Source organism: Chlorocebus sabaeus, chromosome 15 (assembly GCF_047675955.1).
Source record: "Chlorocebus sabaeus isolate Y175 chromosome 15, mChlSab1.0.hap1, whole genome shotgun sequence".
Lineage (NCBI taxonomy): Eukaryota > Metazoa > Chordata > Mammalia > Primates > Cercopithecidae > Chlorocebus > Chlorocebus sabaeus.
The window spans coordinates 4,303,900-4,319,865 of NC_132918.1; the positions used below are offsets into that span (position 1 = coordinate 4,303,900).

Below are 15,966 nucleotides of genomic sequence, written 5' to 3' on the forward strand. Positions count from 1 at the left end.
AATTATTTATTCTGTCTATCTCTTGCTCTACCATCCTCAATACATAGCTTCTGTCTCCTGATCCAAGCTGGCTGCTCCTGATCTAACCATCGTTGGTGCCAGGAGTAGGGAAGAAAGAAAAAGGGAAAAGCATACCCAAATCTTTCAGAACTCTTCCCCAAAGTTGCACATACCAAATATGCTTCCATCCCATTGGCTAGAACTTAGTTCCTTGTGCGGACCTTACTGTAAAGCAGGCTGGAAAATGTAGTCTTTATTTTGGGCAACCATATTTTTGTATTAGTCCGTTTTCACATTGCTATAAAGACATACCCAAGATTGGGTAATTTATAAAGGAGGGAGGTTTAATTGACTGCCAGTTCCACATGGCTGGGGAAGCCTGGGGAAACTTACAATCATGGCGGAATGCAAAGGAGAAGCAGGTACCTTCTTCACAAGGTGGCAGGAGAGAGGCGTGAGTGCAGGGGAGACTGCCACTTGTAAACCACTAGATCTCCTGAGAATTCCCTCACAGAACAACAGCATGGGGCAAACCATTGGTATGATCCAGTCACCTCCCACCAGATCTTTCCCTGATATGTGGGGATTGCAATTCAAAATGAAGTTTTGGTAGGGATTAAGAGCCAAAACCATATCACATATATTCAAGTAAAAACCAGGTGTTTTAATACTATGAAGAAGACGGAGAGGAATGGATATTTGAGGTAATTCACAGCCCCTGCCACAGCTCCTAGACTGTTTCTCATTTAATTTTCTTATATTTTACCAATATGAAAAATTGAAAGTCATTTCACCCTTCTCAACTTCAACATCACTTTTTCTTTGTACCTTTGTTACAGCACTCATCTTAGTGCACCTTACATGATAAATTATGTACAAGTATTGGATAATTCCTCGTACAGTATATAGAAGACATGTAATAATATTTTTAAATTGGTTGGTGCCAATTTTAAGTGATCAAAGTGAAAGCACAGGGCAGGAAAATTACATTTTTAAAAAGTGGATTAATTTAATCTGTTCAGTGCTTAATTAATCATAGGCACATGTATTATTTGTAGAACAAATATAATAGTCATAGTAGACACATATATTATTTGTTGGAAGCTTTATTGAGAAGTAGCTACAGTTGTTATCCATTATGTGTGTGTTTAATTTTTCATTGTTAGGAAAGGAAAACACTCTGAATGGTAGGAATTTAATTCTGACTAATTTACTTAGTGTATTTTGTTTTCTTTTAGTACGGCCGTACTCCATGATGTAAAAGAAGGACTACAGAAAGCTGTAATAGACCATACAATAAAAGCCATTGTGATTTGTGGAGCAGAGGGCAAATTTTCTGCAGGTAACTTAAGTCTAACCCTTTCCCACTATCTCTGGAATCCAACCACAGACTGAGACCAATACTACATTAGCTGTGCTTGTGAGTAATAACTTAGTGTAGGTAATGGAAATGACAGACTTGAGTGAGAATGAGAAACATTGTGGAGAAAGGGACCGGAATTACAAGAGAGACCCAGAGAAGACTTTGGGCTTAGTCTCTTTTATAGTGGATTGGGGTTTTAGAGTATATTTAGTTCCAGACTTGATGACTGTTATACACCTGCTGATATATACCTGCATTGCATGTATCTCCACCACTTATGGGCTTGGGCAAATCTCTTTAACCTCCTGAACCTCAATTTCTCTATCTATAAAGTAGGAACAATAATATCTATTTTAAGGGGTTTTTGTGACATTAAATGAGATAACATATCTGAAAGCCTCTACTACAGTACCTATACACAGAAGATGGTCAATAAATGTTACTGTTTAATTCACACAGAGTCTTATAATAGAATTCATTTTTCTTCTGATAGTCACCCATCTCAGTGACCATGGCACTGTTTTATTGGGTTATTGTGTGAAGATGCAAAATTATTGACAAAATATGGCAAAAGTATTTTGAAATGGTGATTTATTCAATGGTATATATGGCATCTTTTCCTTAATGAATACATTATACCCTTTAACAAAAGTCACATGGATATAGGGGCCTATTCAACCTTACTGTAGCCAGAGAAATTTAATGTGTGTTAATGGTAGCCTGAAAAGACACAGATGTTAGAATCATGGCAATAAATAAATATAAAAATGTGAATCATTATAATATTACCATTTATCTTGCCTGTTATGTGCTAGTACCATGTAGGTTATTTATTGATAATAATAAAAGTAATAGTATTTTAAAACACATTCTATTTTAATTCTCAGTTAGTCCTACAATCCTCATTTACAGGTAAGAAGAGATTTTGAGCCTGGAAGAGATTAATATAATATCCCAAACCTTAACCAGTTATTAAATAGCTTACTCACTGTTTGGAAACTTAAGGTTTGGCACCCAAGATGATGACAATGATGCATGGAAAGAGTGATCAGAATGATAAAGAACTTGATATTTCTTTGTAAGAAAGAAGGTAGATGAGAGAATGCAATTAGAGTTCGGAGGCAGAAAAAATTATTCTTCTAAAAAAGTATTAGGGATTATGAAACTTGGCTTAATGCATGTACATAGAACAATGCACCCCAAAATGGGAGAATATAGATTCTTCTGAAATACATCTGGAACATTTACAAAAATTGACTAGATACTGAATTATAAAATCTTATTTAAATAAATTTCATTAAGAATATATTATCTGACAACAATGCAATTAAGCTAGAATAACAAAATATAACTAGTAATTCTCATATGTTTGGAAGTTAATTTCCAATATCCTCTGAGTAAAAACAGAAATAATGGAATTTAGAAAAAATTGCGAACTGAATGGCAATGCAAACATAATATAAAACTTGAGGGATGCAGCTCAAATAAAACTTATCAAGAAATTTATAGCTTTAAAAATATACATTAGAAAAGAAAAAAGGCTGAAATGTAATGAGTTAAGTATTTATATAAAGGAACTGACTAACATTAAAATATACCCTAATCAAGTAGAAGAAAGGAAATAATAAAGAGGAGAAATTAATGAAATAGAAAACATTTGAATCAAGAGGAACAACAATGTCAGTTTTTTGAGACTAATACAATTCACAAACTCTGGAGAGATTGAAGGAGAAGATAAGGCACAAACAATGCATATGAAGAGTGATGAAAGGGATATCATTGCAGATACTATAGCCTTTAAGAAAGATAATGGCCCTTTGTCTGATGCAAGAGCCTAGTGCAGTGGTGGGAGAGGTATTGGCAGGAGCAGCACTGCTGCGGGGCCTGGGGGTGACCTGTCTGACTTCTCGTCCATGCTGAGCCCACTGGAGCTTCATCTATGTCTGGGGATGAGATGATTTTTGATCCTACTATGAGCAAGAAGAAGAGAAGATGAAGAAGAAGCCTTTTATGTTAGATGAGGAAGGGGATACCCAAACAGAGGAAACACAGCCTTCAGAAACTAAAGTCTGGAGCCAGAGACAACTGAGGACAAAAATTTGGAAGCTGATGACGAGGACAGTAGGAAAAAAGATGCTTCTGATGATCTAGATGACTTGAACTTCTTTAATCAAAAGAAAAAAGAAAAAAACAAAAAAGATATTTGATATTGATGATGCTGAAGAAGATGTAAAGGATCTTAAGATTGAAAGTGATGTTCAAGGACCAGCTGAACCAGAGCATGACCTTGGCATTATGCTTGGCAAGAAAAAGAAGAATGTCAAGTACCCAGATGAGGATGAAATGCTAGAAAAAGATGAAGCTCTAGAAGATGAAGACAGCAAAAAAGATGATGGTATCTCATTCAGTAATCAGACAGACCCTGCTTGGGTAGGCTCAAGGAAAAACCAATTTACCCCATTAAAAAGTAGACATTGTCTTTTGGTTATATATACTTAAAAAAATTTTTTGAAGTACACATAGGACATATTTGCCAAAACAAGACACACAAGTGGCCAATAAACATGAAAAAATTCTCAACATCACAAATCATCAGAGAAATGTAAATCAAAACTGCAATGAGATATCTCACACCACTTAGAGTGGCTATTATTAAAAAGTGAAACAAGAACATGTTGGCAAGGATACAGAGAAAAGGGAATGCTTATACACTGTTATTTGGAATGGAAATTGGTACAACCTTTATGGAAAAACAGTATGGAGATTTCTCAAAGAATTAAAAACAGAACTATCATTTGACCCAGCAATCCAACTACTGGAGATCCATCCAAAGGAACATAAATTATTATATCAAAAGATAAATATACTCATATGTTTATCACAGCACTGTTAATGATAGCAAAGTCATGGAATCAACCCAAGGGTCTATCAATGGTTGATTAGATAAAGAAAACCATAGCATACTACACAGCCATAAAAAAGAATGATATTACATCTTTACTTAGGCCATTATCCTAAGTAAAATAGCTCAGAAATAGAAAATCAAATACCACATATTCTCACTTATAAGTGGGAGCTATTATGAAGGAATAATTGTCAGGGACATAAAGGGAGAGCTAAACAATGGGAACACATGGACATACAGAGAGAAATAATATACATAGGCGCCTTCAAAAGGGCAAGGAGGTTGGGGTGAGGGTTGAAAAGTTACCAAGTGACACAACGTTCACTGTTTGGGTGATAGGCACACCAAAAACCCAAACCTCACCATTATGCAATATATCTGTGTAACAAACCTGTACATGTACCCCCTGCATCTATAAAAATAATTTTAAATAATCTTAGTGTATTGTGAAGCTGAATCTAACAACATATAAAAAGTATAATATATCACTTTTGTCCTAGAAATATCAGATTGGTTGAACACTAGATTAATGAAATTCATCCCATTAAAAGATTAAAAAGAAAAATTATATGATTATGTCGAGATGTAGAAAAAACATTCTGTAACATTTGACGTGCATTAAGAAGAAACATTCTTAGTAAATGAGGTACATAAAGAAAATGCCTTAATCAGGCAAAAGGTATCCATTTTGAAAAATCTACAGGAAACAAACAACATGGCGAATTGAAAGCTTTTCTTATAAGAAAGGAATAAGACAAAGCTGACTGCTCTCACCATTTCTTTTGCATTGTATTCAAGGTTTTTGATAACCCAGTAAAGCTAGTAAAAGAAACAAAAGGTATAAGGAATGAAAAAGAAGGAACAAAACTTAATTATTCAGAAGCTACAATAATGTTTGTAGAAAATCAAAATAATCTATTAAAAATTGTTAGAATTCATAAGAAAATTTAGCTGTTTTGCTGGATATAAAATCAATATCCCAAAATTAATTGGATTTTGGTGTGCTGGAAATAATTAAAAAGTGAAATCACTACACTGTGCTTTGGTTTTCCAAAAATTGGGATAATAATGATACTAACCTTCTGCTATAAGTAGAAGAATATAGTATAGCTTTTAAGAATGTGGGGTTTGTAGTCAAATTACCTAAGTTTAAATCCCTGTTCCACAAGTTATTAGTCATATGTCTGAAGTAGTCACTTGCCTCAAAGCATTAACTTCCTTACCTGTAAAATGGGAATTGTTATGCTGCTTTACTTAGGTGTTATGAAAATTAAATGAGACAGTATATGAAACTGCTTAGCACAGTGCTTGATGCATTTATCTAATAACTGTTTATTTCTGTTATTATCTAAAAAACCATCTCAATCTAAAGCTACAGGAATGATAGGCTTGAGGCTTAGATTGAAATTGATTTTGTTTCTCTAGAACCAAAAGGAATTGAAAACACAAAACAAAACACTGTACTAGAGAGTACAGTATATAGAGAGTGAAATATAATGAATTGGTGAGAAAAAAGCATAACTCCTGGATCGCTGCCAGATGAGGAACAGGTAGCGAAAAGAGAAAAAAAGATGAATAGGCTAGATATAAAATAATTAATTTTTAAAACTTGTACCAAGCTTAGTGGTTTTTTTCTTTTTTGTTTTTATACTTTAAGTTCTAGGGAACATGTGTACAACGTGCAGGTTTGTTACATATGCATACATGTGCCATGTTGATGTGCTGCACCCATTAACTCGTCATTTACATTAGGTGTAGCTCCTAATGCTATCCCTCCCCCTACCCCCACCCCAAAATAGGACCCAGTGTGTGATGCTCCCCTTCCTGTGTCCAAGTGATCTCATTGTTCACTTCCCACCTGAGTGAGAACATGCGGTATTTGGTTTTCTGTTCTTGCAATAGTTTGCTGAGAATGATGGTTTCCAGCTGCATCCATGTCCCTACAAAGGACACAAACTCATCCTTTTTTATAGCTGCATAGTATTCCATGGTGTATATGTGCCACATTTTCTTAATCCAGTCTGTCACTGATGGACATTTGGGTTGATTCCAAGTCTTTGCTATTGTGAATAGTGCTGCAATAAACATATGTGTGCATGTGTCTTTATAGCAGCATGACTTATAATCCTTTGGGTGTATCCCCAGTAATGGGATGGCTGGGTCAAATGGTATTTCTAGTTCTAGATCCTTGAGGAATCGCCACACTGTTTTCCACAATGGTTGAACTAATTTACCGTCCCACCAACAGTCTAAAAGTGTTCCTATTTCTCCACATCCTCTCCAGCACCTGTTGTTTCCTGATTTTTTTAATGATTGCCATTCTAACTGGTATGAGATGGTATCTCATTGTGGTTTTGATTTACATTTCTCTGATGGTGAGTGATGATGAGCATTTTTTCATGTGTCTGTTGGCTGTATGAATGTCTTCTTTTGAGAAGTGTCTGTTCATATCTTTTGCCCACTTTTTGATGAGGTTGTTTGTTTTTTTCTTGTAGATTTGATTGAGTTCTTTATAGGTTCTGGATATTAGCACTTTGTCAGAAGAGTAGATTGTAAGAATTTTCTCCCATTCTGTAGGTTGCCTGTTCACTCTGATGGTAGTTTCTTTTGCTGTGCAGAAGCTCTTTAGTTTAATTAGATCCATTTGTCAATTTTGGCTTTTGTTGCCGTTGCTGTTGGTGTTTTACACATGAAGTCCTTGCCCATACCTATGTCCTGAATGTTATTACCTAGGTTTGCTTCTAGGGTTTTTATGGTATTAGGTCTAACATTTAAATCTCTAATCCATCTTGAATTAATTTTCGTATAAGGAGTGAGGAAAGGATCCAGTTTCAGCTTTCTACTTATGGCTAGCCAATTTTCCCAGCACCATTTATTAAACAGGGAATCCTTTCCCCATTTCTTGTTTTTCTCAGGTTTGTCAAAGATCAGATGGCTGTAGATGTGTGGTATTATTTCTGAGGGCTCTGTTCTGTTCCATTGGTCTATATCTCTGTTTTGGTACCAGTACCATGCTGTTTTGTTTACTGTAGCCTTGTAGTATAGTTTGAAGTCAGGTAGCATGATGCCTCCAGCTTTGTTCTTTTTGCTTAGGATTGTCTTGGCAATGGGGGGTCTTTTTTGGTTCCATACGAACTTTAAAGCAGTTTTTCCAATTCTATGAAGAAAGTCATTGGTAGCTTGATGGGGATGGCGTTGAATCTATAAATTACCTTGGGCAGTATGGCCATTTTCACGATATTGATTCTTCCTATCCATGAACATGGTATGTTCTTCCATTTGTTTGTGTCCTCTTTTACTTCACTGAGCAGTGGTTTGTTGTTCTCCTTGAAGAGGTCCTTTACATCCCTTGTAAGTTGGATTCTTAGGTATTTTATTCTCTTTGAAGCAATTGTGAATGGGAGTTCATTCATGATTTGGCTCTCTGTCTGTTACTGGTGTATAAGAATGCTTGTGATTTTTGCACATTGATTTTGTATCCTGAGACTTTTCTGAAGTTGCTTATCAGCTTAAGGAGATTTTGGGCTGAGACGATGGGCTTTTCTAAATATACAATCATGTCATCTGCAAACAGGGACAATTTGACTTCTTCTTTTCCTAACTGAATACCCTTGATTTCTTTCTCTTGCCTGATTGCCCTAGCCAGAACTTCCAACACTATGTTGAATAGGAGTGGTGAGTGAGGGCATCCCTGTCTTGTGCCAGTTTTCAAAGGCAATGCTTCCATTTTTTGCCCATTCAGTATGATATTGGCTGTGGGTTTGTCATAAATAGCTCTTATTATTTTGAGATACATTCCATCAATACCGAATTTATTGAGAGTTTTTAGCATGAAGGGCTGTTGAATTTTGTCAAAGGCCTTTTCTGCATCTATTGAGATAATGATGTGGTTTTTGTCTTTGGTTCTGTTTATATGCTAGATTATGTTTATTGATTTGCGTATGTTGAACCAGCCTTGCATCCCAGGGATGAAGCCCACTTGATCATGGTGGATACGCTTTTTGATGTGCTGCGGATTTGGTTTGTCAGTATTTTCTTGAGGATTTTTGCATTGATGTTCACAGGGATATTGGTCTAAAATTCTCTTTCTTTGTTGTATCTCTGTCAGTCTTTGGTATCAGGATGATGTTGGCCTCGTAAAATGAGTTAGGGAGGATTCCCTCTTTTTCTGTTGATTGGAATAGTTTCAGAAGGAATGGTACCAGCTCCTCCTTGTACCTCTGGTAGAATTTGGCTGTGAATCCTTCTGGTCCTGGACTTTTTTTTGTTGGTAGGCTATTAATTATTGCCTCAATTCCAGAGCCTGCTATTCGTCTATTCAGGGATTCAACTTCTTCCTGGTTTAGTCTTGGGAGAGTGTAAGTGTCCAGGAAATTATCCATTTCTTCTAGGTTTTCTAGTTTATTTGCGTAGAGGTGTTTATAGTATTCTCTGATGGTAGTTTGTATTTCTGTGGGGTCAGTGGTGATATCCCCTTTATCATTTTTTATTGCGTATATTTGATTCTTCTCTCTTTTCTTCTTTATTAGTCTTGCTAGTGGTCTATCAATTTGGTTGATCTTTTCAAAAAACCAGCTCCTGGATTCATTGATTTTTTGAGGGTTTTTTGTGTCTCTATCTCCTTCAGTTCTGCTCTGATCTTAGTTATTTCTTGCCTTCTGCTAGCTTCTGAATGTGTTTGCTCTTGCTTCTCTACTCCTTTTAATTGTGATGTTAGGGTGTCAATTTTAGATCTTTCCTTCTTTCTCTTGTGGGCATTTAGTGCTATAAATTTCCCTCAACACACTGCTTTAAATGTGTCCCAGAGATGATTCTGGTATGTTGTATCTTTGTTCTCATTGGTTTCAAAGAACATCTTTATTTCTGCCTTCATTTCGTTATGTACCCAGTAGTCATTCAGGAGCAGGTTGTTCAGTTTCCATGTAGTTGAGTGGTTTTGATTGAGTTTCTTAGTCCTGAGTTCTAGTTTAGTTGCACTGTGGTCTGAGAGACCGTTTGTTATAATTTCTGTTCTTTTACATTTGCTGAGGAGTGCTTTACTTCCAACTATGTGGTCAGTTTTGGAATAAGTGTGATGTGGTGCTGAGAAGAGTATATATTCTGTTGACTTGGGGTGGAGAGTTCTGTAGCTGTCTATTAGGTCTGCTTGGTGCAGAGTTGAGTTCAATTCCTGGATATCCTTGTTAACTTTCTGTCTCGTTGATCTATCTAACATTGACAGTGGGGTGTTAAAGTCTCCCATTATTATTGTATGGGAGTCTAAGTCTCTTTGTAAGCCTCTAAGGACTTGCTTTATGAATCTGGGTGCTCCTGTATTGGGTGCATATATATTTAGGATAGTTTGCTCTTGCTGATGAATTGATCCCTTTACCATTATGTAATGGCCGTCTTTGTCTCTTTTGATCTTTGATGGTTTAAAGTCTGTTTTATCAGAGACTAGGATTGCAATGCCTGCTTTTTTTGTTTGTTTGTTTTCCATTTGCTTGGTAGATCTTCCTCCACCCCTTTATTTTGAGCCTATATGTGTCTCTGCATGTGAGATGGGTCTCCTGAATATAGTAAACTGATGGGTCTTGACTCCTTATCCAATTTGCCAGCCTGTGTCTTTTAATTGGACCATTTAGTCCATTTACATTTAAGGTTAATATTGTTATGTGTGAACTTGATCCTGTCATTATGATATTAGCTGGTTATTTTGCTCGCTAGTTGATGCAGTTTCTTCCTAGCATTGATGGACTTTACATTTTGGCATGTTTTTGCAATGGCTGGTACCTATCGTTCCTTTGCATGTTTAGTGCTTCCTTCAGGATCTCTCATAGGGCAGGGCTGGTGGTGACAAAATCTCTAAGCATTTGCTTGTCTGTAAAGGATTTTATTTCTCCCTCACTTATGAAACTTAGTTTGGCTGGATATGAAATTCTGGGTTGAAAATTCTTTTCTTTAAGAATGTTGAATATTGGCCCCTACTCTCTTCTGGCTTGGAGAGTTTCTGCCGAGAGATCTGCTGTTAGTCTGATGGGCTTCCCTTTGTGGGTAACCCGACCTTTCTGTCTGGCTGCCCTTAACATTTTTTCCTTCATTTCAACTTTGATGAATCTGACAATTATGTGTCTTGGAGTTGCTCTTCTTGAGGAGTATCTTTGTGGCATTCTCTGTATTTCCTGAATTTGAATGTTGGCCTGCCTTACTAGGTTGGGGAAGTTCTCCTGAATGATATCCTGCAGAGTGTTTTCCAACTTGGTTCCATTTTCCCCGTCACTTTCAGGCACACCAATCAGACGTAGATTTGGTCTTTTCACATAATCCCATATTTCTTGGAGGCTTTGTTCATTTCTTTTTAATCTTTTTTCTCCACACTTCTGTTCTCGTTTCATTTCATTCATTTAGTCTTCAATCACTGATACTCTTTCTTCCAGTTGATCGACTCAGTTACTGAAGCTTGTGCATTTGTCATGTATTTCTTATGTTATGGTTTTCATCTCTATCAGTTATTTTAAGGTCTTCTCTGCATTGATTATTCTAATTATCCATTCATCCATTCTTTTTTGAAAGTTTTTAGTTTCTTTGCACTGGTTATGTCATTCCTCCTTTAGCTCTGAGAAGTTTGATGGACTGAAGCCTTCTTCTCTCAACTCGTCAAAGTCATTCTCCGTCCAGCTTTGTTCCGTTGCTGGCGATGAGCTGCGTTCCTTTGGAGGGGGGAGATGTGCTCTGATTTTTTGAATTTCCAACTTTTCTGCACTGCTTTTTCCCCATCTTTGTGGTTTTATCTACCTTTGGTCTTTGATGATGGTGATGTACTGATGGGGTTTTGGTGTGGGTGTCATTTCTGTTTGTTAGTTTTCCTTCTAACAGTCAGGACCCTCAGCTGTAGGACTGTTGGAGTTTGCTTGAGGTCCACTCCAGACCCTGTTTGCCTGGGTATCAGCAGTGGAGGCTGCAGAAGATAGAATATTGCTGAACAGCGAGTGTTGCTGTCTCATTCTTGCTCTGGAAGCTTCGTCTCAGGGGTGCACCCCACCGTGTGAGGTGTGAGGTGTCAGTGTGCACCTAGTGGGGGATGTCTCCCAGTTAGGCTACTCAGGGGTCAGGGACCCACTTGAGCAGGCAGTCTGTCCGTTCTCAGATCTCAATCTCCATGCTGGGAGATCCACTGCTCTCTTCAAAGCTATCAGACAGGGGCATTTACCTCTGCCGAGGTTTCTGCTGCTTTTTGTTTAACTATGCCCTGTCCCCAGAGGAGTAGTCTACAGAGGCAGACTGGCCTCCTGTGCTGCAGTGGGCTCCACCCAATTCGAGCTTCCCAGTGGCTTTGTTTACCTACTTGGGCCTCAGCAATGGTGGGCGCCACTCCCCCAGCCTTGCTGCCACCTTGCAGTTAGATCTCAGATTTCTGTGCTAGCAATGAGGGAGGCTCCGTGGGCGTGGGACCCTCCGGGCCAGGTGTGGGATATAATCTCTTGGTGTGCCGTTTGCTAAGACCTTTGGTAAAGTGCAGTATTAGGGTGCGAGTTACCTGATTTTCCAGGTGTTGTGTGTCTCAGTTTCCCTTGGCTAGGAAAAGGGATTCCCTTCCCCCTTGCACTTTCTAGGTGAGGCGATTTCTTCAGCTCTCACTGGTCAGGCTGCACCAGCTGACTAGCACTGATTGTCCGGCACTCCCCATTGAGATGAACCTGGTACCTCAGTTGAAAATGCAGAAATCACCTGTCTTCTGTGTCACTCACACTGGGAACTGGAGGCTGGAGCTGTTCCTATTCGGCCATCTTGGGTGTGCCCAACAGTGTTTTTTTTTTTTTTAATTTTAATTTTAATTTTAATTTTTTTTGAGACGGAGTCTTGCTCTGTCACCCAGGCTGGAGTGCAGTGGCACAATCTCGGCTCACTGCAAGCTCTGGCTCCTGGGTTCCTGGCATTCTCCTGCCTCAGCCTTCTGAGTAGCTGGGACTACAGGTGCTCGCCACCACACCTGGCTAATTTTTTTGGTATTTTTAGTAGAGACGGGGTTTCACCGTGTTTGCCAGGATGGTCTCGATCTCCCGACCTCTTGATTCACCCACCTCGGCCTCCCACAGTCCTGGGATTACAGGTGTGAGCCACCATGCTTGGCCTAGTGTTTTCAAGGAATAGATAATGCTGTAGGAAAAAGCTTACTATGTATAATATTATATGAAAATAGGAAAATATAAAAATGATTTTACAGTATGCTCTAAATCAGCTGTCCTCAACCTTTTTGGTACCAGGGACTGGTTTCATGGAAGACAGTTTTTCCATGGACAGGGGTAGGGGGTGGGGGTGCAGTCCTGGGAGAGTTGGGGGGGCAGGGATGGTTCGGGGATGAAACTGTTTCACCTCAGATCATCAGGCATTAGATTCTCATAAGGAGAGCACAACCTTGATCCCTTACTTGGGCAGTTCACAATAGGGTTCACGCTCCTGTGAGAATCTAATGCCACTACTAATCTGACAGAAGGCGGAGCTCAGGTGGTAATGCTCACTCACCCATGTGGAAAAAAACTAAGAATTCCCCAAAATATTAAATTATGGCTGTATGGTGATATTTAGGGTGATCTTCATGTTCTTTTTAATTTTGTGTGGTTTTCAAGTTTTCCGTAATACATGTTATTTTTATAATCAGGAAAAGCAATAAATATTATTTTTATTTTATTTATTTATTTTTTTTGAGACAGAGTCTTTCTCTGTCACTCAGGCTGGAGTGCCGTGATGCAATCTCGGCTCACTGCAAGCTCTGGTTCCCAGGTTCACACCATTCTCCTGCCTCAGCCTCCTGAGAAGCTGAGACTACAGACACCCGCCACCACGCCCGGCTAATTTTTTGTATGTTTTAGTAGAGACGGGGTTTCACCATGTTAGCCAGGATGGTCTCAAACTCCAGACCTCAAGTAATCTGCCCGCCTCAGCCTCCCAAAGTGCTGGAATTACAGGCATGAGCCACCACACCCGGCCAATAAATATTATTTTTATTGAAGATAAAAATCTATTACAAAAACATAATTCTAAGCTGGTTGACTAACATATAACTCATAAATATGTATATATGTTACCCTGATATTTGATATTGTAATGACTCATGCCCTTAACAAAGATATGGAGCTAAGTTGCTGTGAATAGGGTTGATTAACAATATCACATATACGAAAATGAGAGGGACTGACTCAATCTCAGAATAATGATCTTTGGAGGAGAATCTCTATTCCCCTTTTCTGAGATTCTTAATTTTTTTAAAGATAGAATTACTACTTACTATATGGAAAGATATATTTTAGAAAATTACAGAATTTCTGGTAAAGATTTGAGGATTTTCTCTCATAGCATTCTACATTCTCCAATATACTTGTTTTCAGCCAAGGATGAAGTGTAAGGGCCCAAAGAGGTCTGAGACTTTTGAGAGTCATCAGGAACTCTTAAAAAAAATTAAGAAATAAATAAAAGAAATTTAAAAAATTTTTAAAGAGTATCAGGTAACTTATTGCTAGATAACAATGCCCATGTATTTCTCAACTCTGTTTTCTCCTTGTCTTTGTGCCCTTAGGTGCTGATATTCATGGCTTCAGCGCTCCTAGGACATTTGGCTTAACACTGGGACATGTAGTAGATGAAATACAGAGAAATGTGAAGCCTGTGGTGGCAGCAATCCAAGGCATGGCTTTTGGAGGGGGACTAGAGCTGGCCCTGGGCTGTCACTATAGGATTGCCCATACAGAGGTAACAACCAAGGCTCTATATAGTGGCTGATGTGTGGGGCTTTTCTTTAGGGCAAACTCTAAATGTAGTCATACATATTAGAGGTTATTATTTTATTTTATTTATTTATTTTTTGAGACGGAGTCTCACTCTGTCTTCCAGACGGGAGTGCAGTGGTGTGATCTCGGCTCCCTGCAACCTCCACCTCCCGAGTTCAAGCAGTTCTCCTGCCTCAGCCTCCCGAGAAGCTGGGACTACAGACATGCTACCATGCCCAGCAAATTTTTGTATTTTTAGTAGAGACAGGGTTTCACCATGTTGACCAGGCTGGTCTCAAACTCCTGACCTCAGGTGACCACCTGCCTCAGCTTCCCAAAGTGCTTGGATTACAGGCATGAGCACTGGACCCAGCCCAGAGGTGATAATTTTGAATGCTTAGCTTACTGATTAACCACTTCGGCTGTTATGTACCAGTACAATGGTACTAATTGTTAAAATGTTCAAACACTTCGCTTCCATTCTGGTAAGTAAACACCTGCTACTGTGAGCCCTCTGTCTCCTTATTTCCCTTAACCTTAGCCCTAGGGCCTTTCTATGATCCATCAACTATAGGGGAACTCCTGAGTCAATAGAGAGCCCCAAGACTCTACCTCCTGTACTATGACCCATATCAGGTTTCACTGATGCAGTGCTCATGCAGTATAACGTATTAAATATGTTGGCTGTCACTTCTAAGTATACATTTAAATACTTCTTTGATAACTCAAAGATTTCTGTTTCATGGTCCCTTATAATTATCAGTACCTAATAAGATGAATTTCTATTGGAAAATAGCACAAAACTAGTAGATATGGGGAAATTTCTGGAAATAGGTTTAATTTAGGCTATTAGACAAGTCAGATGAGGTCTATGATACCACTGCTTATCGCGGTATATATAATGGTAGCATTTTTGTAATTAATATATTTTTCTAATGATAAAAATAATGTTCATTATTCTACTAAACTAGAAAACATAAGAAAGTATACAGATGTAAACTAAAATCATAATAAACTCACAGTTCAGAAATAACCCCTATTAACATTCTATTTCATTCTAGTCTTTTTTGTATGTAATTTTTTTCTTACAGTTTCTTTTTCCTTTGAAAAACATCCTTTAAAAAAAAAGGACATTGGCCGGTGCAGTGGCTCGTGCCTGTAATCCCAGCACTTTGAGAGGCTGAGGCGGGCAGATCACAAGGTCAGGAGATCGAGACCATCCTGGCCAACATGATGAAACCCCGTCGCTACTAAAGATACAAAAATTTGCTGCGCATGCTGGCATGCGCCTGTAGTCCCAGCTACTCAGGAGGCTGAGGCAGGAGAATCACTTGAACCTGGGAGGTGGAGGTTGCAGTAAGCCGAGATCGCGCCATTGCACTCCAGCCTGGTGACAGAATGAGTCTCCATCTCAAAACAAACAAACAACCACCAAAAAAACCACATTTGGGTTTTTATTGTGTTTAGTTTATACTGTATTTTTATACTATCATATTTAACCCATTATTACATATTCTTTACCAATCTCTGTCTTTTGATTAGAGAACTTAATACACTTATATTTAATGTAATTACTGTTAAGGAAGAACATACTTCTGCCATTTTGCTATTTGTTTTCTATGCTTTTTGGTTTTTTTGTTCAGTTCTTCCGTTACTGCTTGCATTTGTGTTAAATGGAAAAGTGTACCCTTGTAACTTTCTTGTTGTTTATTTTACTATATATATTTTTAGTTATTTTCTTAGTGGTGGTTAACTTGGTGATTACAATTAGCATCTTAATTTATGACAATCTGGTTCAGATTATTACTGAATTTTAATAATATACAAAAAATTTGCTCCTCTGTAGCCTCCATGACTTGCCCCTTTATGCTATTATTGTCACGAGTTATATCTTTATAAGTTATGTACCGCTTAACATAGATTCATCATTATTGCTTTACACAGTGGTCCTAAAT

General features: G+C 38.1%; 1 protein-coding gene and 1 pseudogene across 1 annotated transcript in view; both read left to right on the forward strand.

The window, feature by feature from the left end:
* Positions 1–15,966, forward strand: part of EHHADH (enoyl-CoA hydratase and 3-hydroxyacyl CoA dehydrogenase) — a 63,695-nt gene that overhangs the window by 3,804 nt on the left and 43,925 nt on the right. Inside the window, exons 2-3 of the mRNA XM_007971862.3 lie at positions 1,239–1,342; positions 13,822–13,994. Coding sequence (XP_007970053.1) covers positions 1,239–1,342; positions 13,822–13,994 — 277 coding nt within the window. The remainder of the gene's footprint in view (positions 1–1,238; positions 1,343–13,821; positions 13,995–15,966) is intronic.
* Positions 2,951–3,862, forward strand: LOC103221114 (eukaryotic translation initiation factor 2 subunit 2 pseudogene; annotated as a pseudogene).